The following is a 27,500-nucleotide window of genomic DNA, read 5'->3' as shown; positions in this document are numbered from 1 at the left end:
GGAGAGGGTAGACTGATCCTGGATCTGTGCCTAACGGCAACTTGTATTTAGAGCTGCTGAGTAATATCTTTAGTGACTGACTCTGTAGTGAAGGTTGTCTGTTTAACAGAACTTGTACCTGCATCCTACATGGCTCATTTTCTCTACAATCACCATAGGAGAACCCTTTGAAGAACCCTTGTTGGTTCCAGGTAGAACGCGTTTGGTTCCAAGTAGAAAAGTTTTGGGTTCCTGTAGAACTCTTTCCACAGAGGGTTTTACATGGAACCCAAAATGATTCTACCATTAACCAAAAAGGATTCTCCTGGAGACATCCGAAGAACTCTTTTGGAATCCTTTTTTCTATGAGTGTATATATTGTGTATATATTGTGTATATATTGCACTATTTTTTACCAGGGCCCATAGTGCACTAAATAGGGAATACATATAGGTTGCCATTTAGGATAGTCATCCCCTCCCTGGTCAGACCTGACATCTGGATCAGTCAACCAGAGGGAAGAGATCAGGGTACCAGTCAGTCAGAGCTAGCCTGGGTACCAGTCTGTCACAGCTAGCCTGGGTACCAGTCCGTCACAGCTAGCCTGGGTACCAGTCTGTCAGAGCTAGCCTGGGTACCAGTCTGTTAGAGCTAGCCTGGGTGTCAGTCTGTCAGAGCTAGCCTGGGTACCAGTCTGTCACAGCTAGCCTGGGTACCAGTCTATCAGGGCTAGCCTGGGTGTCAGTCAGTTAGAGCTAGCCTGGGTACCAGTCTGTCAGAGCTAGCCTGGGTGTCAGTCAGTTAGAGCTAGCCTGGGTACCAGTCTGTCAGAGCTAGCCTGGGTGTCAGTCAGTTAGAGCTAGCCTGGGTACCAGTCTGTCTGTGCCACCATGCCACTCCTTAGACATGATAGGACACAGATCTAGGCCCAGGCTGAATAAGAGCTAGCTCCAGCCAGATGTATGTTATGTATACAGTATTGACAGTAGCATTTATTGTCACCAGTAACTGGTTATCACAGAAACACAGACACGTAGAAACATAGACAAACACACACAGAGACAACGTTCATCTTCAAAATTCTCACAAATCCCTTTAAAGGAATATTTTCACACAGACTTTGTTTGTCACTGCGACCGTGTAAGAGCCGTCACAGATCACATTTCGTATTTGCTCCCTGCACATGTGAGCCGGTGCATGTGCACCCCTTGTGTGTTGTGTATATGTGGTGCGGTGCCAGTGTGTACCTTACAGCGCTAACCTGGGCACAAAGCTTTTAGCATTAGTCAGATGTGTGAAATAGGATCTGTTGGCCAGAGACAACATTGTAGACAGATCCCTTCCCAGTCACTGAGCCTATGTCACAAATGACAACCTTTTCCCCTATGTAATGCACTGCCCTGGTCTAAAGTAGTGCCCTATAAAGGGAATAGGGTGCCATTTTGTACGCCTGAGACTCAGCGCGGTGCTGACAACACAGAGACACGGACATCAGGAGGGGAGCCGCACACACACACACACACACACACACACACACACACACACACACACATAGCTTGCGAGCACACACATACACACACACTTGTCCCACATCCCAGACAGGATTATAACAGGAGACCAAAGTCAGAGTCAAGGTAATCATAACTTAGAGATAATCATGAAGCCACAATGATAAAGACTTTGACACTTACAGACTGATTCAGCATGCAGTGAACATGCATCATGAAGATACGAGAGAGAAGAGAGAGAGAAGGGAGAGAGAGAGAGAACAGAGAGAGAAAGAAGAGAGAGAGAGAGGGGAGAGAGAGGGATAGAGGAGGGAGAGAGAGAGAGAGAGAGAGACAGGGATAGAGGGGAGAGAGAGAGAGAGAGAGAGAGAGAGAGAGAGAGACGAGAGAGAACAGAGAGAACAGAGAGAGACAGAGAGTGAGAGAGACAGAGAGAGAGAGAAAAGAGAGAGAGAGACAAGAGAGAGAAGAGAGAGAACAGAGAGAGACAGAGAGTGAGAGAGACAGAGAGAGAGAGAGAGAGAGAGAGAAAGAGAGAGAGGGGGGGGCATCATCATCAGAGAGAGAGAGAGAGAGAGAGAGGGGGACATCATCATCAGAGAGAGAGAGAGAGAGGGGGACAGATCATCAGAGAGAGAGACAAGAGAGAGAGACAAGAGAGAGAAGAGAGAGAGACAGAGAGTGAGAGAGAGAGAGAGAGAGAGAGAGGGGGACATCATCAGAGAGAGAGAGAGAGAAAGAAGAGGGAGAGAGAGAGAAGAGGGAGAGAGAGAGAAGAGGGAGAGAGAGAGAAAGAGATAGAGAGAGAGAGAGAGAGAGAGAAAAGCAGAGGGTCATAGAGTAAAAGAGAAGAAAAAAAACAGGTAAATAAAACAGGTGTGGATGTCTGTGAACAATGACAGTACATGACTAAACATGACAGTACATGATAGTCAAGAAACAGTATGAATGAAAACACTAGACACCAGTGTTTTATGCAACCAGACTTTCATTCAATGGCAGATTAGTAAAGCTCCATTTGAGCCTTGTACAACTGAACAGAAATACTGTAGGTGGAAATTCTATACAGTGTTACGTTATCATCTTTCACAACAACACACAGAGGCTGGGTCCCAAATGACACCCTGTAGCCTTTACAGAGGACTACTAAAAGTAGTGTACTGTGTAGGAAATAGGGTGCCATTTGAGAAGCAAACATTCTATATTAAGATCAAGATGCATCCTCTACATCTGCAGGCTACAGCCGCGTTCCCTTCCTTCTGGAACTGCACAGCGGGACTGTCACTGAAAGTCTGGTTAGATTGATGTGTTGTGTTCAAACTGGTGGTGGTGGACTCCCCTTCAATAGTGAGCTGTAGCAACGGGGGATTCCCACACAACCATAACACTGTGCCTAACTAACCACCAACCACCGTCACTCCTCACCCCCTGGCTCCCGTTCTCCTCTCATCTTTTTCTGCATTAGCCTGGTCCCAGATCTGTCTCTCTTTCTGTAGCCTGGTCCCAGATCTGTTCTCTCTTTCTGTAGCCTGGTCCCAGATCTGTTCTCTCTTTCTGTAACCTGGTCCCAGATCTGTCTCTCTTTCTGTAGCCTGGTCCCAGATCTGTTTCTCTTTCTGTAGCCTGGTCCCAGATCTGTTCTCTCTTTCTGTAGCCTGGTCCCAGATCTGTCTCTCTTTCTGTAACCTGGTCCTAGATCTGTTCTCTCTTTCTGTAACTTGGTCCCAGATCTGTTTGTGCTTTTTCCAACTCCATTGCTGTACTTGTCAAGCGAAACAATGTTTGGCATGATGACACAAACAGACTGGCACTGCCGTCTGCATCCCTTCTACTACTCTTTCATTTGTACACCTTTTTGTGAAGCTCCCTTCTTTCAGTCTTTCCTACCTTCCTTGACAGGGATGGCAGGTTTCTTCTGGCGCAGGCCCAGCAGGATGAAGAAAAGGACCAGGGGGATGAAGATCTCAAAGGCCAACACCCACTGTAGGGAGGAGAGGGAGGGAGAGAGGGAGAGAGGGGAAGGGAGGTTGAGAGGGAGAGAGAGGGAGGGAGGGCGAGAGGGAGAGAAGGAGGGAGGAAGAGAGGGCGAGGGAGGGCGAGAAAGAGAGAGAGAGGGAGGGAGAGAGAGAGGGAGGGAGAGAGGGAGGGGGGGAGGGAGGGAGATTGAGAGAGAGAGAGAGAGAAGGAGGGAGAGTTAGGAGGGAGGGAGGGAGGGAGGGAGGGAGGGAGGGAGGGAGGGAGGGAGGGAGGGAGGGAGGGAGGGAGGGAGGGAGGGAGGGAGGGAGGGAGGGAGATTGAGAGAGAGAGAAGGAGGGAGGGTGAGTTAGAGAGAGGGAGGGAGGGAGAAAGGGGGAGGGGAGGCGAGAGAGAGAGTGAGAGACACAGCGAGAGAGTTAAACCGCTGAACAGATAAACCAGTGTAGGCTGTAGTGTGTTTACTACAGTAAACAACTACAAGGTTAAATCCAGTTAGATACTGATTTGCTTTCCACGCTGAACCACTCCTTGTGGATTGTAATTGACTTGGTGATGGATCAACACAGTGAATGGATTGAGTTGACTTAGCCCATTAAATCAGAGACTTGGTGTGAAGGGTGTCCATTTGCTAATCATGCACTTTTGGCTTATACTGCCAGTGCTTTCTAAAGTGGTCTGTTACAGATATGATGTGCTTATGAAGAAGAAGAGGGTCCCACACACACTCACACAGCTGTGGTTAATGGTCTACGTCATGTTCAGTTTCACACGCTCTGAGAGAACACAGACATCCAGTAGTGAAAGCACAGCAGAAAGGAAGATTGATTCACAGGCAACTGCAGAGACATAGAACCACCAGCCACAAATAGCAGCTAATGACCTCTTCGGTTCTGATCAATACTGGAAAAGGAAATGTTGACAGTTTATTCCTCCATTAGTAAGGATTTCATAACTGCCACATTCCCCCTTTTTTCTTCTCTGTACTTTCATTTATTCAGCGCTGCACACGCCCCTCGCCGTCATTGTGAAGAAGAATTTGGACTTAATTGACTTGCCTCGTCAGATAAAGGTTAAATACACAAATTAAATACCAATCTGGGGTCTATTTCTTCCTTCCTAGCCTCACTACGAGAGACACTATCACTCTCTAAACATTCAATTACATGCCTTGAGCCTGATAAACAGCAAGTTCATAGTTCACATCAAGAATGTGGAGGAACGGTAGCTATGTTTTATGAGAGAGAGAGAGAGAGAGAGAGAGAGAGAGAGATGGGAGGGGGGTGGAGAGAGAAAGACGAAGAGAGACCCTCTGCTACAGTCTTCTCTGCTGGGCCCATATAGGCCAAGCCTCGTTCTCTGGGAGTGGCAATCACTGATCACCTGAAGGGACATGGGCTGTGTCCCCCATAGGTCCTGGTCATAAGTGGTGCATTACGTAGGGAATACAGTGCCATTTGGGAAACAGCCCAGTTCTCCCCATCTACCCTGGTCACCTGGTCTAACCCGCTGTCCAACTAGAGCTGTCGTGTCCTGATTTAAACCTCAGCCATTCTTCAGCTGAAATGTGGCCTGCATTGTTGGGCACATTGAAGTATGATGCATATAATGCATTGTGTTAAACATAATCACAAAATGTCATTAAAAGTGTGGTATGGAGATGAGAGGGTACGCAAACTAAGACACCAGCGAGAGTATGCAAACTGAGACACTAGCGAGAGTACGCAAACTGAGACACCAGCGAGAGTATGCAAACTGAGACACCAGCGAGAGTATGCAAACTGAGACACCAGCGAGAGTATGCAAACTGAGACACCAGCGAGAAGGAGATGATTGTGGACTTCAGGAAACAGCAGAGGGAACACCCCCCTATCCACATCGATGGAACAGTAGTGGAGAGGGTAGTAAGTTTTAAGTTCCTCGGCGTACACATCACAGACAAACTGAATTGGTACACCCACACAGACAGCATCGTGAAGAAGGCGCAGCAGCGCCTCTTCAACCTCAGGAGGCTGAAGAAATTTGGCTTGTCACCAAAAGCACTCACAAACTTCTACAGATGCACAATCGAGAGCATCCTGACGGGCTGTATCACCGCCTGGTACGGCAACTGCTCCGCCCACAACCGTAAGGCTCCCCAGAGGGTAGTGAGGTCTGCACAACGCATCACCGGGGCAAACTACCTGCCCTCCAGGACACCTACACCACCCGATGTCACAGGAAGGCCATAAAGATCATCAAGGACAACAACCACCCGAGCCACTGCCTGTTCACCCCGCTATCATCCAGAAGGCGAGGTCAGTACAGGTGCATCAAAGCTGGGACCGAGAGACTGAAAAACAGCTTCTATCTCAAGACCATCAGACTGTTAAACAGCCACCACTAACATTGAGTGGCTACTGCCCAACTGTCACACTGACTCAACTCCAGCCACTTTAATAATGGGAATTGATGGGAAATGATGTAAATTTATCACTAGCCACTTTAAACAATGCTACCTTATATAATGTTTACATACCCTACATTATTCATCTCATACGCATACGTATATACTGTACTCTATATCATCGACTGCATCCTTATGTAATACATGTATCACTAGCCACTTTAACTATGCCACTTTGTTTACATACTCATCTCATATGTATATACTGTACTCAATACCATCTACTGTATCTTGCCTATGCTGCTCTGTACCATCACTCATTCATATATTTTATGTACATATTCTTTATCCCTTTACACTTGTGTCTATAAGGTAGTAGTTTTGGAATTGTTAGTTAGATTACTTGTTGGTTATTACTGCATTGTCGGAACTAGAAGCACAAGCATTTCGCTACCCTCGCATTAACATCTGCTAACCATGTGTATGTGACAAATAAAATTTGATTTGATTTGATTTGATTTCTCTCTGCCACAACCAAACCCATACAAACACGCAGACACACCCACACACAAACAGTGCATGTGTGTAGGGCCATCTGTTCAATCATAGTGCTGAGTCACCAGAGAAAGGAATGATGGACAAGTGACTGAGTGACAGCGCAGGTGTGTGTGTGTGTGTGTGTGTGTGTGTGTGTGTGTGTGTGTGTGTGTGTGTGTGTGTGTGTGTGTGTGTGTGTGTGTGTGTGCATGTTTGTGTGCACAGATAGACACATATAGACAAAGTGTCACCCTGCCCTGCCTTAGTCGTCTCTTATTTACAAGAGAGACAGAGGGGTCACAGACTTCGTCCCTATGTGTCTCTCTGTGAAGGTCATGACAGATAAACAGCTCTTTGACATGCTTCTCTCACAAAGCACAAAGGCCCAACTGACCCCACTCAACAAAGCTTCTGTTATAAAATTCTGAGGATTAAAATACCACTACTCTCTCTGACACAGCTAGGCACACACACACACATACACACAAACACGCACACACACAGACACACACACACACTGAAAGAAATCTTTATCCAGAGGGCGCTTGTCTCTTGTTAGAATTTCTCCAGCTTATATTGATTTCTCTGACCTGAAAAGAAAAACACAAACCCTTGATTTGAATATTAAACAGATCCCCTGAGTTTGGCAGTGCCTATATCTGTGTGTATCCTTCAAGAGGATACACACAATACCCCATAATGACAAAGCAAAAGAAAAAGTTGTATATTTTGCAAATGTATTACAAATAAAAAACTGAAATACCTTATTTACATAAGTATTCAGACACTTTGCTATGAGATTAGAAATTGAGCTCCTGTTTCCATTGATCATCTTTGAGATGTTTCTACAACTTGATAGGAGTCCACTTTTGGTAAATTCAAATGATTGGACATGATTTGGAAAGGCACACACCGGTCTATATAAGGTCTCACAGTTGACAGTGCATGTCAGAGCAAAAATCCAGCCATGAGGTTGAAGGAATTGTCCATAGCAGGATTGGGACGAGGCACAGATCTAGGGAAGGGTACCAAAAAATGTCTGCAGAATTGAAGGTCCCCAAGAACACAGTGGCCTCCATCATTCTTAAATGGAAGAAGTTTGGAATCACAAAGACTCTTCCTAGAGCTGGCCTCCCAGCCAAACTGAGCAGTCGGGGGAGAAGGACCTTGGTCAGGCAGGTGATCAAGAACCCGATGGTCACTCTGACAGAGCTCCAGAGTTCCTCTGTGGAGATAGGAGAAACTTCCAGAAGGACAACCATCTCCACAGCACCCCACCAATCATGCCTTTATGGTAGACGGAAGGCACTCCTCAGTAAAAGGCACATGACAGCCCGCTTGGAGTTTCCACAAGTCTAAAAGGCACTTAAAGACTATCAGACCATAAGAAACAAGAATGAACTAGATTGAACTAGAGACTGGGAGACTAGTCAGGATTGAGGGAAAGATGAGTGGAGCAAAGTATAGAGAGATCCTTAATGAAAATAGGCTCCAGTGCGCTCAGGACCTCAGACTGGGGTGAAGGTTCACCTTCCAACATGGCAACGACCCTAAGCATACAGCCAAGACAACGCAGGAGTGGCTTCAGGTCTCTGAATGTCCTCTGGCCCAGCCAGAGTCCAGTCTTGAACCCAATCAAATATCTCTGGAGAGATCTGAAAATAGCTGTGCAGCGACACTCCCCATCCAACCTGACAGAGCTTGAGTGAATCTGCAGAGAAGAATGGGAGAAATTCCACAAATACAGATGTGACAAGCTTGTAGCTTCATACCCAAAAAGACTTGAGTCTGTAATTGCTGCCAAATGTGCTTCAACAAAGTACTGAGTAAAGGGTCTGAATACTTACTGTGGGGCAAAAAAGTATTTAGTCAGCCACCAATTGTGCAAGTTCTTCCACTTAAAAAGATGAGAGAGGCCTATAAATTCATTAAAAATCATACAATGTAATTTTCTGGATTTTTTTTCCTCATTTTGTCTGTCATAGTTGAAGTGTGCCTATAATGAAAATTACAGGCCTCTCTCATCTTTTTAAGTTGAAGAACTTGCACAATTGGTGGCTGACTAAATACTTTTTTGCCCAACTGTATGTAAATGTGATATTTCATTTTTTTTAAACATTTTTTTGCTGACATTTCTAAAAACCTGTTTTTGATTCGGCATTATGGGGTATTGTGTCCATTTTAGAATAAGGCTGTAACGTAACAAAATGTGGAAAAAGTCAAGGGGTCTGAATAACTTCTGATTGTGCTGTATATCTTCCATTCTTTATCGGTGTGCCAAAGCGTCTTTCTTCAGCTGCTGTCCTCAATACTGCAGAGGTGGTGCAGAGAGGTACAGGGTTATGCTGAGTTTCGATGGTGCGAGGAACAAGGCAAGCCGGATGTCGTTGTTTTCGATGAGAGAATGACGATAAATGCCGTTGAGGCTGGCGGTGAATGCCGGTAGATGGGACTCGCCGCCACAGTCCTTGCCGTCTGCCGTAGATTTACTTTCTACTGGATGTTGATTTGCACTGTTTGTTTACTGAAATCACCATACCAATCCATATCACTGTGCTTGCTTGCTTTTGCCATCACCCTCTTCATTGTCCCACTATACCAAATGGTATGACAAATTTTGCATCCCTGGTCTAAACGCATAATTACTGTAACACAGACACGCTGCAACTACAGGCTCCACAGGTCATCTGATGTTATTCAACAAACAACAACATTCACCTTTGTGATAATCTAACACTACAAAGACACTAAACTCATTTACTACCCAAACACCATTCAGATGGCCCTGATTAGGTCTGTATAGAGAAAGAGAACATGGAGAGGAAAGAGAGAGAGAACAGGAAGAGAGAGAGAGAGAGAGAGAGAGAGAGAGAGAGAGAGAGAGAGAGAGAGAGAGAGAGAGAGAGAGAACAAGGAGGGGAGAGAGAGAGAACCGGGATGGGAGAGAGAGAGTGAGAACAAGGAGGGGAGAGAGAGAGAACCGGGATGGGAGAGAGAGAGAACCGGGATGGGAGAGAGAGGGTGAGAACAAGGAGGGGAGAGAGAGAGAACCGGGATGGGAGAGAGAGAGAACCGGGATGGGAGAGAGAGGGTGAGAACAAGGAGGGGAGAGGGTCATGGCTAAAAGGAATTCAGCTTTTCATTTTAGCTAACCCTTACCCTTTTCCTAACCTTCACCTAGTTATGCTAACCTGTTACATTAATTGTCTTAACCTGCTGTGTAAATTCTTGCTACAAATTCAAATCTGAAGTTAATTTGACAAAACCTGAAGAGGGGAGAGAGAGAGAGAGAGAGAGAGAGAGAGAGAGAGAGAGGAGAGAGAGAGAGAGAGAGAGAGAACAGGGAGGGAGAGGGGAGAGAGACCAGGCAGGAAGGGGAGAGAGAGAGAACATGAGAGAGAGAGAGAGAGAGAGAGAGAGAGAGAGAGAGAGAGAAAACAGGGAGGTGAGAGGGGAGAGAGAGAACAGGAAGGGAAGAGGTGAGCGAGAAAGAGCAGGAAGAGGAGAGTTGAGAGAAAGTAAACAGGAAGAGGAGAGAGAGAGAGAGAGAGAACAGGGACAGAAATATGATTTTAGAGTCCTAGGTAATTGCATTCCAGCCATGCCATTGAAACATTTTCTACTGCGTCACTGTACAGTCTTGCATTCCAAACGGCACCCTATTCACTATGAAGTGCACTGCTATTGACTAGGGCCTATAGTGGTACTATGTAGGGTATAGGGTGCCATTGGGGACAGGCAAACAATGTAGCCAATGTCTGAGGTTTAGGGAAATACAGAGTGTGTGGGTGGGCACTGAGGGGAGATGGAGGAAATGAAATGGGCTGAATATTGCAGAGCAGCTTATCCAAAGGGTTCGGGCTCAATCAGTCACACATCAGGCAACTGGAGCACAGAGCTGAGCCAGAATGGAACCCCTGGTCAATTGCACTGGATTGATTCTCCACACTACTCCGTCATATATAACAAGCTAGCTTGAGCAGCAGACAGACAGTTATTTCCCCAGGATAGGGAAGGGTCCACTTTAGACCATATTCCTATTCCCTATATAGTGCACTACTTTAGACCATATTCCTTTCCCTATATAGTGCACTACTTAAGACCATATTCCTATTCCCTATATAGTGCACTACTTTAGACCATATTCCTTTCCCTATATAGTGCACTACTTTAGACCATATTCCTATTCCCTATATAGTGCACTACATTAGACCAGAGCCCTATTCCCTATATAGTGCACTACTTAAGACCATATTCCTTTTCCTATATAGTGCACTACTTTAGACCATATTCCTATTCCCTATATAGTGCACTACTTTAGACCATATTCCTTTCCCTATATAGTGCACTACTTTAGACCATATTCCTTTCCCTATATAGTGCACTACTTTAGACCATATTCCTATTCCCTATATAGTGCACTACTTTAGACCATATTCCTTTCCCTATATAGTGCACTACTTTAGACCATATTCCTTTCCCTATATAGTGCACTACTTTAGACCATATTCCTTTCCCTATATAGTGCACTACTTTAGACCATATTCCTTTCCCTATATAGTGCACTACTTTAGAACATATTCCTATTCCCTATATAGTGCACTACTTTAGACCATATTCCTATTCCCTATATAGTGCACTACTTTAGACCATATTCCTTTCCCTATATAGTGCACTACTTTAGACCATATTCCTATTCCCTATATAGTGCACTACTTTAGACCAGAGCCCTATTCCCTATATAGTGCACTACTTAAGACCATATTCCTTTCCCTATATAGTGCACTACTTTAGACCAGAGCCCTATTCCCTATATAGTGCACTACTTAAGACCATATTCCTATTCCCTATATAGTGCACTACTTTAGACCAGAGCCCTATTCCCTATATAGTGCACTACTTTAGACCATATTCCTTTCCCTATATAGTGCACTACTTTAGACCATATTCCTATTCCCTATATAGTGCACTACATTAGACCAGAGCCCTATTCCCTATATAGTGCACTACTTAAGACCATATTCCTTTCCCTATATAGTGCACTACTTAAGACTATATTCCTATTCCCTATATAGTGCACTACTTTAGACCATATTCCTTTCCCTATATAGTGCACTACTTAAGACCATATTCCTATTCCCTATATAGTACACTAATTTAGACCATATTCCTATTCCCTATATAGTGCACTAATTTAGACCATATTCCTATTCCCTATATAGTGCACTACTTTAGACCAGAGCCCTATTCCCTATATAGTGCACTACTTCTGACCTGGGCCCTCATAAACACAGGCAGGCAGGAGGCTAAATGCTACTGTATAACATCTGGGAAAGACTCCTGCAATGTTGGGCACTGCTAGGTCATATTCATTAGTGTACACCATAGCAAAACGTTCTGAAAAGAAAAATGAAAACAAGCAATTATTATTGGACAAATTCAGGTAGGTCCCTCCCCGTTCTGGCTCGTTAACTTCCTTTTGGTACCTAATGAATATAAGCGTTCTGAGTCTGGACCAATGTTTATCCCTCCCTAATTATCTCACTCTCTCTTCTATCCCGCTATGTTCTCTGTTCTCCCTAACCTTAAGCTCTATTGGCTCTACCAGTGGAGTTTTCCTGGCTTTGGTGTGATTTTCAAACATTCCTTCAGAATCGATGCTCCATCTCATGCATGGCTATCTGCTTTCTCTCTTATTTATCCCTCCCTCTCACTCTGTCTCTCTCTCTCTGTCTCTTTCTTTCTTCCTTTCTCTCTCTCTGTCTCTCTCTCTCCCCCCCTCTCTCTCTCTGAGTAAACAGTACAGAGGCCTCAGCCTATAAAGAGTGTCTGACCCACCCCAGGCTCACTCAAGCATATTGTTTACCTTCTTTTTTAATTGTCATTGGATTTGATTGACTGGAAACTGATAACCATTCATTTGTATGGGTTATCATGGCCGCGTTCCAGGGTGACACATGTCAGTTCCTACACATACATATTCTCTAACCACATCATATGATATGGCAGTCTGATGTCCGAATGCACAATCAATGACCCAAACCATTGGCAATGCAACATCTGTTAATGTAGTCGGCCTAGAACATGACCAATATGTCCAGAGGAACAGCTCCCTAGCTCTCTAAGGGGGTCAGTGAAGGGATGTAGGCAGAACGAATGGTCCGATGTCCAGGCTGGGAGACCCAGTTAGTAGTGGTTCATTAAGGTCAGCGAAGGAGAACACAGCTAAGAAGAATTGTGCTCAACTCTTTGCGCATCTGTGTGTTGTTTATTTACCAGGCAAACTGTGAGCATCACAAACAAATTAGGATCTTTCTGCTTGTGGTGCCGTCGCTTTTAATCAATACCAGTCAACTCAGGACCCAATGGACATTTACGCATAAAATATATCTGAATTATCGGCTTCATCACTGCAATTAATGCATTCTCTTCCAAGATGGCGTAGCAGTCAGACGTCTTTGTCCTGTCGTGTCCCTTGTATATATCTTTTTACATATTTTTCTTCGCATATCTTTAAAAAATATTTTCCTAAACCTCAACTTCAAAATACTCTCCTGCAACCCACCTCACCCAATGTGGTGTGGATCTGCTTTTTCTAAAGTATTTATATTTACTTCGGATCTGGAACCCCTCAACTGAAGCTAGCCAGCTAACTACCTACCAGCTATCAGTCAGCAAACCATTGCTAGCGGTCATCAGCTAACCTTTAGCTCGGAAAGCTCTCACCAGTTCGAACAACGTGACTCAAACCAAAGCATAACGGACCTATTTCTCTCCATATTTTTTTTCCACCTTTATTTAACCAGGTAGGCTAGTTGAGAACAAGTTCTCATTTACAACTGCGACCTGGCCAAGATAAATCATAGCAGTGTGAACAGACAGCAACACAGAGTTACACATGGAATAAACAATAGACAAGTCAATAACACAGTAGAAAAAAGGAAAAAAAGAAAAAAAGGAGTCTATATACATTGTGTGCAAAAGGCCTGAGGAGGTAGGCGAATGATTACAATTTTAGCAGATTAACACTGGAGTGATAAATGATCAGATGGTCATGTGCAGGTAGAGATACTGGTGTGCAAAAGAGTAGAAAAGTAAATAAATAAAAACAGTATGGGGATGAGGTAGGTAAATTGGGTGGGCTATTTACCGATGGACTATGTACAGCTGCAGCGATTGGTTAGCTGCTCAGATAGCAGATGTTTAAAGTTGGTGAGGGAGATGAAAGTCTCCAACTTCAACAATTTTTGCAATTTGTTCCAGTCACAGGCAGGAGAGAACTGGAAGGAAAGGCGGCCAAATGAGGTGTTGGCTTTAGGGATGATCAGTGAGATACACCTGCTGGAGCGCGTGCTACGGGTGGGTGTTGCCATCGTGACCAGTGAACTGAGATAAGGCGGAGCTTTACCTAGCATGGACTTGTAGATGACCTGGAGCCAGTGGGTCTGGTAACAAATATGTAGCGAGGGCCAGCCGACTAGAGCATACAGGTCGCAGTGGTGGGTGGTATAAGGTGCTTTAGTAACAAAGCAGATGGCACTGTGATAAACTGCATCCAGTTTGCTGAATAGAGTATTGGAAGTCATTTTGTAGATGACATCGCCGAGGTCGAGGATCGGTAGGATAGTCAGTTTTACTAGGGTAAGTGAAGGAGGCTTTGTTGCGAAATAGAAAGCCGATTCTAGATTTGATTTTGGATTGGAGATGTTTGATATGAGTCTGGAAGGAGAGTTTACAGACACTAACCAGACACCTAGGTACTTATAGATGTCCACATATTCTAGGTCGGAACCAGCCAGGTTGGTGATGCTAGTCGGGCGTGCAGGTGCATGCAGCGAATGGTTGAAAAGCATGCATTTGGTTTTACTAGCATTTAACTTCTTGGATATAGGGGGCGCTCTTTTAATTTATGGATAAAAAAACGTTCCCGTTTTAAACAAGATATTTTGACACGAAAAGATGCTCAACTATGCATATAATTGACAGCTTTGGAAAGAAAACACTGATGTTTCCAAAACTGCAAAGATATTATCTGTGTGTGCCACAGAACTGATGCTACAGGCGAAACCAAGATGAAATTTCAAACAGCAGATTTTGAAGGCGCTGTGTTCCAATGTCTCCTTATATGGCTGTGAATGCGCCCTGAACGGGCCTACACTTTCTGCCATTTTCCCAAGGTGTCTGCAGCATTGTGACATATTTGTAGGCATATCATTGGAAGATTGGCCATAAGAGACAACATTTACCAGGTTTACCAACATTTGCCCGGTGTCCTTTGTCGAAATTGATGCGTAATCTTCAGCTGCAAGCATTCTTCCATGTGATTCAGAGGAGAGAGCAGACTTCCACGAATGATATATCATCGAAGAGATATGTGAAAAACACCTTGAGGATTGATTCTAGACAATGTTTGCCATGTTTCAGTCGATATTATGGAGTTAATTTGGAAAAAAGTTCGCCGTTTTGATGACTGAATTTTCGTTTTTTTTGGGTAGCCAAACGTGATGAACAAAATGGAGCGATTTCTCATACAAGAATCTTTTTGGAAAAACTGAACATTTGCTATCTAACTGAGAGTCTCCTCATTGAAAACATCCGAAGTTCTTCAAAGGTAAATGATTTTATTTGACTTTTCTTGTTTTTGTGAAAATGTTGGCCGCTGAATGCTACGCTAAATGCTACGCTAGCTATCAATACTGTTACACAAATGCTTGTTTTGCTATGGTTGATGGTTGAAAAGCATATTTTGAAAATCTGAGATGACAGTGTTGTTAACAAAAGGCTAAGCTTGAGAGCTAGCATATTTATTTAATTTCATTTGCGATTTTCATGAATAGTTAACGTTGCGTTATGCTAATGAGCTTGAGGCTGTATTCACGATCCCGGATCCGGGATGGCTAGAATCAAGAGGGAGCAGTTGGAGGCCACGGAAGGAGTGTTGTATGGCGTTGAAGCTCGTTTGGAGGTTAGATAGCACAGTGTCCAAGGAAGGGCCAGAAGTATACAGAATGGTGTCGTCTGCGAAGGGGTGGATCAGGGAATCGCCCGGAGCAAGAGCAACATCATTGATATATACAGAGAAAAGAGTTGGACCGAGAATTCAACCCTGTGGCACCCCCATAGAGACTGCCAGAGGACTGGACAACATGCCCTCCGATTTGACACACTGAACTCTGTCTGCAAAGTAGTTGTTGAACCAGGCAAGGCAGTCATTAGAAAAACCGAGGCTACTGAGTCTGCCGATAAGAATATGGTGATTGACAGAGTCGAAAGCCTTGGCCAGGTCAATGAAAACGGCTGCACAGTACTGTCTTTTATCGATGGCGGTTATGATATCGTTTAGTACCTTGAGCGTGGCTGATGTGCACCCGTGACTGGCTCGGAAACCAGATTGCACAGCGGAGAAGGTACGGTGGGATTCGAGATGGTCAGTGATCTGTTTGTTGACTTGGCTTTCGAAGACCTTAGATAGGCAGGGCAGGATGGATATAGGTCTGTAACAGTTTGGGTCAAGGGTGTCTCCCCCTTTGAAGAGGGGGATGACCGCGGCAGCGGTTCCGGATGACCCCGGATTCCTACCACAACCTCTGAACATTTTCATCTGGATCTTCGCAACTAGCTAACCGCAATCCCGGGTGACCACTCCTGGCTAGCGTTTCCATCCCGGAGCAAGCACCAATTAGCCTGAAGCTAGCCCGGCCAGGGCTCCTGTGCTACCACCGAAGCCCACTCCTGAGCTACAATATCCGGACCCCTTCTACTGCCGGTACGGGGCACGGAACCCTGCCGATCCTCCACGACTGGAATACCGACATAATCTACCCGAGGATTCCAACAGGCCCCTCAGGCGCGACGCCCGCTGAAGGCCCATTATGCTAACATGCTAGGCCAGCTAGCTACCTAGAGATACTTGGAACCCTACTAATTCCACAACTGGTCTATCGACGTCACCACACGAAGAGGCAAAACAGACTTACTCTAATCGCGACGTCCCCCAAAGGCTAACTTCCTAGCCCCGGTCTGCTAACTGCTAGCTTGTCTGCCCCGGTCTGCTAACTGTTGGCTTGCCAGCCACGGTCTGCTAACTGCTAGCTTGCCAGCGCCGGTCTGCTAACTGCTAGCTTGTTTAGCCTCGGCCTACTAACTGTCTGAATAGCCGTGTCCCTAGTCAGCCCAACCACTCACTGGACCCATATGTTCACTTGGCTACGCATGCCTCTCTCTAATATCAATATGCCTCGTCCATTGCTGTCCTGGTTAGTGATTACTGTCTTATTTCACTGTAGAGCCTCTAGCCCTGCTCAATATGCCTTAACCAACCATCTTGTCCCACCTCCTACATATGCGATGACATCACCTGGTTTAAAAGTCTCTTGAGACTGTATCTCTCTCATCATTACTCAATGCCTAGGTTTACCTCCAATGTACTCACATCCTACCTTACCTTTGTCTGTACACTATGCCTTGAATCTATGCTATCGTGCCCAGAAACCTGCTCCTTTTACTCTCTGTTCCGAACGTGCTAGACGGCCAGTTCGTATAGCATTTAGCCGTACCCTTATCCTACTTCTCCTCTGTTCCTCTGGTGATGTAGAGGTTAGTCCAGGTCCTAGAGTGCCTAGCTCCACACCCACTCCCCAGGTGCTCTCATTTGTTGACTTCTGTAACCGTAAAAGCCTTGGTTTCATAAATGTTAACATTAGAAGCCTACTCCCTAAGTTTGTTTTACTCACTGCTTTAGCACACTCTGCCAACCCGGATGTCTTAGCCGTGTCTGAATCCTGGCTTAGGAAAACCACCAAGAACCCTGAAATCTCCATTGCTAACTATAACATTTTCCACCAAGATAGAACTGCCAAATAGGGCGGTGTTGCAATCTACTGCAAAGATAGCCTGCAGAGTTCTGTTCCCAAACAATTTGAGCTTCTACTTCTGAAAATTCACCTTTCCAGAAACAAGTCTCTCACTGTTGCCACTTGCTATAGACCTCCCTCTGCCCCCAGATGTGCCCTCGATACCATATGTGAATTGATTGCCCCCCCCCATCTATCTTCTGAGCTCGTACTACAATGTGACCTAAACTGGGACATGCTTAACACCCCGGCCATCCTACAATCCAAGCTTGATGCCCCCAATCTCAAACAAATTATCAATGAACCTACCAGGTACAACTCCAAATCTGTAAACACGGGCACCCTCATAGATGTCATCCTAACTAACTCGCCCTCCAAATACACCTCTGCTGTTTTCAATCAAGATCTCAGCGATCACTGCCTCATTGCCTGCATCCGTAATGGGTCTGCGACCAAACGACCACCCCTCATCACTGTCAAACGCTCCCTAAAACACTTCTGCGAGCAGCCTTTCTAATCGACCTGGCTGGGGTGTCCTGGAATGACATTGACCTCATCCCGTCAGTAGATGATGCCTGGCTATTCTTTAAAAGCGCCTTCCTCACCATCTTAAATAAGCATGCCCCATTCAAAAAATGTAGAGTTAGGAATAGATATAGTCCTTGGTTCACTCCAGACCTGTCTGCCCTTGACCAGCACAAAAACATTCTGTGGCGTTCTGCATTAGCATCGAATAGCCCCCGTGATATGCAACTTTTCAGGGAAGTTAGGAACAAATATACACAGGCAGTTAGGAAAGCTAAGGCTAGCTTTTTCAAACAGAAATTTGCATCCTGTAGTACTAACTCAAAAAAGTTCTGGCACACTGTAAAGGCCATGGAGAAAAAGAGCACCTCCTCCCAGCTGACCACTGCTCTGAGGCTAGGAAACACTGTCACCACCAATAAATCCACTATAATTGAGAATTTCAATAAGCATTTTTCTACGGCTGGCCATGCTTTCCACCTGGCTAGCCCTACCCCGGTCAACTGCCCGGCACCTTCCACAGCAACCCGCCAAGGCCCCCACCATTTCTCCTTTACCCATATCTAGATAGCTGATGTTCTGAAAGAGCTGCAAAATCTGGACCACTACAAATCAGCCGGGCTAGACAATCTGGACCCTCTCTTTCTAAAATTATCTGCCGAAATTGTTGCAACCCCTATTACTAGCCTGTTCAACCTCTCTTTCGTATCATCTGAGATTCCCAAAGATTGGAAAGCTGCCGCGGTCATCCCCCTATTCAAAGGGGGTGACACTCTAGACCCAAACTGCTACAGACCTATATCTATCCTACCCTGTCTTTCTAAGGTCTTTGAAAGCCAAGTTAACAAACAGATTACCGACCATTTTGAATCCCACCGTACCTTCTCCGCTATGCAATCTGGTTCCACAGCTGGTCATGGGTGCACCTCAGCCACGCTCAAGGTCCTAAATGACATCATAACCGCTATCGATAAGAGACATTACTGTGCAGCCGTATTCATCGACCTGGCCAAGGCTTTCGACTCTGTCAATCACCACATTCTTATTGGCAGACTCGACAGCCTTGGTTTCTCAGATGATTGCCTTGCCTGGTTCACCAACTATTTCTCTGATAGAGTTCAGTGTGTCAAATCGGAGGGCCTGTTGTCCGGACCTCTGGCAGTCTCTATGGGGGTGTCACAGGGTTCAATCCTCGGGCCGACTCTCTTCTCTGTATACATCAATGATGTTGCTCTTCCTGCTGGTGTTTCTCTGATCCACCTCTATGCAGACGACACGATTCTGTATACTTCTGTCCCTTCTTTGGACACTGTGTTAACTAACCTCCAGGCGAGCATCAATGCCATACAACTCTCCTTCCGTGGCCTCAAACTGCTCTTAAACGCAAGTAAAACTAAATGCATGCTATTCAACCGATCACTGCCTGCACCTGCTCGCCCGTCCAGCATCACTACTCTGGACGGCTCTGACTTAGAATACGTGGACAACTACAAATGCCTAGGTGTCTGGTTAGACTGTAAACTCTCCTTCTAGACTCACATTAAGCATCTCCAATCCAAAATTAAATCTAGAATCGGCTTCCTATATTGCAACAAAGCATCCTTCACTCATACTGCCAAACATACCCTCGTAAAACTGACCATCCTACCGAGCCTCGACTTCGGTGATGTCATCTATAAAATAGCCTCCAATACTCTACTCAACCAACTGGTTGCAGTCTATCACCGTGCCATCCGTTTTGTCACCAAAGCCCCATACACTACCCACCATTGTGACCTGTACACTCTTGTTGGTTGGCCCTCGCTTCATACTCATCGCCAAACCCACAGGCTACAGGTTATCTACAAGTCTCTGCTAGATAAATCCCCACCTTATCTCAGCTCACTGGCCACCATAGCAGCACCCACTCGTAGCACACGCTCCAGCAGGTATATTTCACTGGTCATCCCCAAAGCCAACACTTCCTTTGGCCAACTTTCCTTCCAGTTCTCTGCTGCCAATGACTGGAACGAACTGCAAAAATCTCTGAAGCTGGAGACTCATATCTCCCTCACTAGCTTTAAGCACCAGCTGTCAGAGCAGCTCACAGATCACTGCACCTGTACATAGCCCATCTGTAAACAGCCCATCTATCTACCTCATCCCCATACTGTATTTATTTATTTATCTTGCTCCTTTGCACCCCAGTATCTCTACTTGCACATTCATCTTCTGTACAGCTACCATTCCAGTGTTTAATTGCTATTGTAATTACTTTGCCACCATGGCCTATTTATTGCCTTAACTCTCTTATCTTACCTCATTTGCACTCACTGTATATAGACTTTTTGTTTTCTTTTGTTCTACTGTATTATTGACTATGTTTTGTTTATCCTATGTGTAAATCTGTGTTGTGGTATGTGTCGAATTGCTATGCTTTATCTTGGCCAGGTGGCAGTTGCACATGAGAACTTGTTCTCAACTAGCCTACCTGGTTAAATAAAGGTGAAATAAATCAAAAATAGTGGAGGCTCTGACTCTGGGACCTTTTGTTGCTTTACCCTGTAACTAAGAACAACTGAACCCACTGTTTCCCTCTCTCATCTACTGTCTGCAGTCTACTCTCTCTCTGTCTCTCTCTGTTTCGTTTCTCTCTTTTCTCCCACTCTTTCTTTCTCTCACTCTTTTTCTTTCTTTCTTTTTTTCTATCTTTCTTTCTTTCTTTCTTCTTTCTCTCTCTTTTCAGCAGCCTAGTTAGTTCCTTGTGAACAGTGACTCGTAAAGCAGTGACTCGCTCAATAATCGGAAGTGGTCAGATGACGCAGATGCTAAGCTACAGTACTGTTTTGCTAGCACAGACTGGAATATGTTCCATGATTCATCCGATGACATTGAGTTGAATACCACCTCAGTCACCAGTTTCCTCAATTAGTGACCGCAGTGACCGTACGTACATATCCCAACCAGAAGCCATGGATTACAGGCAAAATCCACAATGAGCTAGACTAGATTTGCAGTGTGGGACACTAATCCAGATGCTTATAAGACATCCCGCTATTCAATCAGATGAAGCATCAAACAGGCAAAGCATCAATACAGGACTAAGATTGAATCCTACTACACTGGCTTAGGCGCTCGTCGGAAATGCTTGCAAACTGTAAAAGTAAACCCACCCGCGAGCTGCCCAGTGAGGCAAGCCTACCAGACGAGCTAAATGCCTTTTATGCCTACTTCGATGCAAGCAACACGGAAGCATGTATGAGAACACCAGCGGTTCCGGATGACTGTGTGATACACTCTCCGTAGCCGATGTGAGTAGGACCTTTAAACAGGTCAACATTCACAAGGCAGCTGGGCCAGACGGATTACCAGGACGTGTAATCAAAACATGTGCGGACCTGTTCATGCTTGGACAAGTGTTCACTGACATTTTCAAACTCTCCCTAATCAAGTCTGTAATACCTACATGCTGCAAGCTGACCACCATAGTCCCTATGCCCAAAAACTCCAAGGTAATCTGCCTAAATGTCTACCGCCCCGTAGCAATCACTCACTCTGTAGCCATGAAATGCTTTGAAAGGCTGGTCATGACACACATCAACACCAGCATACCACCCTAATAGATCCACAGATGATGCAATCTCAATTGTACTCCACACTGCCTTTTCCCACCTGGACAAAATTAACATCTATGTGAGAATGCTGTTCATTGACTACAGCTCAGCGTTCAACACCATAGTACCCACAAAGCTCATCACAAAGCCAAGGACCCTGGGACTAAACACCTTCCACTGCAACTGGATCCTGGACTGGATTTTTTTTCTCATTTTGTCTGTCATAGTTGAAGTGTACCTATGATGAAAATTACAGGCCTGTCTCGTCTTTTTAATTGGGAGAACTTGCACAATTAGTGGCTGACTAAATACTTTTTTGCCCCACTGTAATTGACAGATTAGGATAGAAAACACTTTAAAGTTTCCAAAACTGTCAAAATGTTGTCTGTGAGTATAACAGAACTGATATTGCAGGCGAAACCCTGAGAAAAATCAAACCAGAAAGTGGCTTCTATTTTGAAAACTCCATGTTCCATAGCCTCCCATTGCTCCATTTAAAGGGATATCAACCAGATTCCTTTTCCTATCGCTTCCTCAAAATGTCAACTTCAGACATAGTTTCAGGCTTTTATTTTGAAAAATGAGCCAGAAAGATAACATCGCGTCAGGTGGTCACATGAGTTTTGCTCGCGCAACAGAATTTGGACAGCTTTTGTTTTTCCCTCTCCTACTGTGAAAGACATTTGCGGTTGATATATTATCGATTATATATTTTAAAAACAACCTGAGGATTGATTATAAAAAAACGTTTGACATGTTTCTGTGGACATTACGGATATTATTTGGAATTTGTCTGCATTGTAATGACCGCTCTTTTCTGTGGATTTCTGAACATAATGCGTCAAACAAACGGAGGTATTTTGTATATAAAAATAATCTTTATGGAACAAAAGGAACATTTGTTGTGTAACTGGGAGTCTCGTGAGTGAAAACATCTGAAGACCATCAAAGGTAAACGATTAATTTGATTGCTTTTCTGATTTTCGTGACCAAGCTACCTGATGCTAAGTGTACATAATGTTTTGTCATGAGATCGATAAACTTACACAAACGCTTGGATTGCTTTCGCTGTAAAGTATAATTTCAAAATCTGAGACGACAGGTGGATTAACAAAAGGCTAAGCTGTGTTTTGCAATATTGCTGTACCCCCGCACATTGACTCAGTACCAGTACCCCCTGTATATAGCCTCGTTATTGTTATTTTATTGTATTACTTTTTTAAAACTTTATTTAGTAAATACTTTCTGAACTCTTATTTTCTTAAAACTGCATTGTTGGTTAAGGGCTTGTAAGTAAGCATTTCGGGGTAAGGTTGTATTCGACACGTGACAAATAACATTTGATGGGATTTGAGATAACAGTGCAGAGAGAGAAGCAGTTACAAAGGTCCAGATACAACCATTATGAACAGAACTACAGGTACATGGTCAGGTACTTGGCCCCCAGTCTTCCACAGATTCTACTCAATAGGAGACAAGACAGAGATTCCACTCAATAGAAGACAAGACAAAGATCCTACTCAATAGAAGACAAGACAGAGATATTCTACTCAATAGAAGACAAGACAGAGAGATTCTACTCAATAGAAGACAAGACAGAGAGAGTCTGCTCAAATGAAGACAAGACAGAGAGATTCTACTCAATAGAAGACAAGACAGAGATCCTACTCAATAGAAGACAAGACAGAGATATTCTACTCAATAGAAGACAATACAGAGATATTCTACTCAATAGAAGACAAAACAGAGAGATTCTACTAAATAGAAGACAATACAGAGATATTCTACTCAATAGAAGACAAAACAGAGAGAGTCTGCTCAAATGAAGACAAGACAGAGAGATTCTACTCAATAGAAGACAAGACAGAGATCCTACTCAATAGAAGACAATACAGAGATATTCTACTCAATAGAAGACAAGACAGAGAGATTCTACTCAATAGAAGACAAGACAGAGATCCTACTCAATAGAAGACAAGACAGAGATATTCTACTCAATAGAAGACAAGACAGAGATATTCTACTCAATAGAAGACAAGACAGAGATATTCTACTCAATAGAAGACAATACAGAGATATTCTACTCAATAGAAGACAAAACAGAGAGATTATAATCAATAGAAGACAAGACAGAGAGATTTGACTCAATAGAACCATCTGGTCCCATGACAACCCCCCATTTCATCAGATTTTACACCTCAGTTAGTATGTGTTTCTGTCCTCTTTAGCTGGTATCATTCCTAGTAGCCTATCTCTCCTCTGCTCTGGTCTATCTTCTGTTCTCTCCTCTGTTCTCTTCTCTGTTATCTCCTTTGCCCTCTCCTCTGTTCTCTCCTCTGTTCTCTCCTCTGTCCTCTCTTCTCCTTTGTCCTCTCCTCTGTTCTCTCTTCTGTCCTCTGTTCTCTCATTTGTTCTCTCCTCTGTCCTCTGTTCTCTCCTCTGGTCTCTCATCTGTCCTCTCCTCTGTCCTCTCTTCTCCTCTGTTCTCTCATCTGTTCTCTCCTCTGTCCTCTCCTCTGTTCTCTAACACAAAGGAAGGAGCTCTATGCTGCTGCTGTAACTGTAGTTTAATACAATGCAGCTAATAAATTATTGACGAGTAGCTCGGCACTCATTTGCAGTTCAATTATTAAGAGGGCTGATCATTAGAATGGCATGGTGATGAATTCACTGTGGAGTGCTCTATAGGGCAGTAGTGTGTGAGATAAATGCCAGGCATGTGTGTGTGTGTGTGTGTGTGTGTGTGTGTGTGTGTGTGTGTGTGTGTGTGTGTGTGTGTGTGTGTGTGTGTGTGTGTGTGTGTGTGTGTGTGTGTGTGTGTTCACATCAGTCAAGACAATACTGCTGTATTATCTGAAAGCACATATCACTTGGACTGCTTTCTGCCTGTCACTGTAATTCTCCGTCTGGGTTTGAGAGAGTTTGACTGTGTTTCATAGCCGGTCCTGAGTGGGGGTGATTTGTGACTGCACACACAGTTCAGTCCATCCCTGTAGTGATTTGTTACATCAGTCAAGATGCGGCAGGCAGGCAGCAGCGTTGTCACAGCGGTGTAACACACAGGGCCCTCTCACATTCTCTCTATCACAATACCATGACAGCACAGCTAGGAGAAATATCTCCTCACAATACCATGACAGTACCATGAGGAGATACCAGCTAGGATAAATATCTCCTCACAATACCATGACAAAACCATGAGGAGATACCAGCTAGGATAAATATCTCCTCACAATACCATGACAGTACCATGAGGAGATACCAGCTAGGATAAATATATCCTCACAATACCATGACAGTACCATGAGGAGATACCAGCTAGGATAAATATCTCCTCACAATACCATGACAAAACCATGAGGAGATACCAACTAGGATAAATATCTCCTCACAATACCATGACAAAACCATGAGGAGATACCAGCTAGGATAAATATCTCCTCATAATACCATGACAGTACCATGAGGAGATACCAGCTAGGATAAATATCTCCTCAGCTCTCTAGCTCCATACAGTGCTCAAGCCTCCAACAAGTATTCTGTCTCTACGCACACGCTCACACATACTACACTGACAATCCAACACACACACACACACACACACATACTACACTGACAATCCAACACACACACACACACACACACACACACACACACACACACACACACACACACACACACACACACACACACACACACACACACACACACACACACACACACACACACACACACACACATACTACACTGACAATCCAACACACAAACACACACACACACACATACAGACACACACTTCCCCTCTCTCAGTCTCTCTCTCTCCCCTCTCTTTCTCCCTCTCTCTCTCCCCCTCTCTTTCTCCCTCTCTTTCTCCCCCTCTCTTTCTCCCTCCCCTCTCTCTCTCTCCTCTCTCCTCTCTCTCTCACACACACACACACACACAGACACACACACACACACACACACACACACACACACACACACACACACACACACACACACACACACACACACACACACACACACACACACACACACACAAACACACACACACACCCACAAATCACATCAGCATCCTTCCAGTGTCACCATGCTGTCTAGGTCTTCTGCTGTGTGAGGACAGAGTCATGTCCCTAGGGCAGACAGGCAGGCGGGCAGACACAATGACTCACACACACACACACACATGCATACACACGTACATGCGCACACACACACACGCGCACACACACACACACCCAAGCACACATACACGAGAACACACACGTACAAGTGCACGCACCCACGCACACATGCACACAGACACACATACACGCACACATGCACACAGACACGCACACAGACACGCACACATGCACACAGACACGCACACATGCACACAGACACACATACACGCACACATGCACACAGACACGCACACATGCCAACACTGCAGTGCATAAAGTGTGATGAGTAGTTGGTTCAAAGCGAGAGAAAGAAATTGATTAAAAAATTAAGGAGAAGCAGCAGAGATTGAGAGAGAGAGATATATTTTATTTTATATATTTTTCTACTTAGTTTACATTTCACATAATTAGCTAATGCAGTTAATTTAGCCGACTCAACAACTTGAATCAAATAAAGAGGAATGCGATTTATGTTAGCTAGCTGACTAACACGGAACCCAAACCGGCTGCGCACGTGCGCCATTGTGCATACATTTATTTTGTCCCCCCACACCAAGCGCGAACACGACACACAGGTCAAAATATCAAAACAAAAGCATTAAACATTGATGTCAATTTAGCTAGTTAGCTTGCACTTGCTAGCTAATTTGTCCTGGGATATAAACATTGAGTTGTTATTTTACCTGAAATGCACAAGATCCTCCACTCCGCCAATTAATCCACACATAAAATGGTCAACCGAATTGTTTCTAGTCATCTCTTTTCCTTCCAGGCCTTTTCTTCTCTTGACTTTATATTGCGATTGGCAACTTTCATAAATTAGGTGCATTACCGCTACTGACCTTGTTCGTCTCTCAGTCACCAACGTGGGTATAACCAATGAGGAGATGGCACGTGGGTACCTGCTTGTGGGTATAACCAATGAGGAGATGGCACGTGGGTACCTGCTTCTATAAACCAATGAGGAGATGGCACGTGGGTACCTGCTTCTATAAACCAATGAGGAGATGGGAGAGGCAGGACTTGCAGTGCGATCTGAGTCAGAAATAGAACTGATTTCTATTTTAGCCCTTGGCAACACAGACGGTCGTAGGCGCGCGCGAGCAGTGTGGGTGCAATAATTCAATAACATGGATTTCTAAATGTATTTTGCAACGCTCGCACACCTGGACTTCCTGATGGGCCGCCCCCAGGTGATAAGGGTAGGTAACAACACATCCGCCACGCTGATCCTCAAGACAGAGGCCCTTCAGGGGTGCATACTCAGTCCTCTCCTGTACTCCCTGTTCACTCATGACTGCATAGCCAGGCACCACTCCAACACCATCATCAAGTTTGCCAATGACACAACAGTGGTAGGTAGGCCTTATCACTGACAATGATGAGACAGCCTATAGGGAGGACGTCAGAGACCTGAACGTGTGGTGCCAGGACAACAACTTCTCCCTCAGCATGATCAAGACAAAGAAGATAATTGTGGACTATTGGAAAAGGAGGACCAAGCACGCCCCCATTCTCATCGACGGGGATGTAGTGGAACAGGTACAACATTTATGGAACAGGGACTTGATTTGACCACTGTGACTGACATAAACTTAAGGGAAATCTTTGACTATGTACAGACTTAGTGAGCATAGCCATGCTATTGAGAAACGCTATTGAGAAACACTATTGAGAAACGCCGCCATTGAGAAACGGCTCTCAAGAGAAGATAGGCTGTGTGCACACTGTCCACAAAATGAAGAGGAAACTGAGCTGCACTTCCTAACCTCCTGCCAAATGTATGACCATATTAGAGACACACATTTCCCTCAAAGGGAAATGACCCTCAAAGAATTTGAAAACAATCCCAATTTTGACAAACTCCCATATCTATTGGGTGAAATACCACAGTGTGCAATCACAGTGGCAATATTTGTGTCCTGTTGCCACAAGAAAAGGGAAACCAGTGAAGAACAAATATAAATATAAATATAACC

At 44.6% G+C, this 27,500-nt stretch overlaps 1 protein-coding gene across 3 annotated transcripts in view; it reads right to left on the bottom strand.

Annotated features, from left to right (window-relative positions):
- Nucleotides 1-27,500, bottom strand: part of LOC112245969 (ATP-binding cassette sub-family A member 2) — a 143,907-nt gene that overhangs the window by 82,646 nt on the left and 33,761 nt on the right. For 2 of the 3 annotated variants that reach the window (XM_042331375.1, XM_042331377.1), the window contains exons 2-3: nt 3,375-3,468; nt 3,289-3,291 (exon numbers count right to left, since the gene is read on the bottom strand). In XM_042331375.1, the coding sequence (XP_042187309.1) occupies nt 3,289-3,291; nt 3,375-3,468 (97 nt within the window). The remainder of the gene's footprint in view (nt 1-3,288; nt 3,292-3,374; nt 3,469-27,500) is intronic. The other variant, XM_042331376.1, reaches the window with a different exon arrangement.

The sequence above is a fragment of the Oncorhynchus tshawytscha genome, linkage group LG12, assembly GCF_018296145.1.
Source record: "Oncorhynchus tshawytscha isolate Ot180627B linkage group LG12, Otsh_v2.0, whole genome shotgun sequence".
Lineage (NCBI taxonomy): Eukaryota > Metazoa > Chordata > Actinopteri > Salmoniformes > Salmonidae > Oncorhynchus > Oncorhynchus tshawytscha.
Note: the sequence above shows the minus strand (reverse complement) of the source record. Positions and strands in the feature narration are given on the sequence as shown.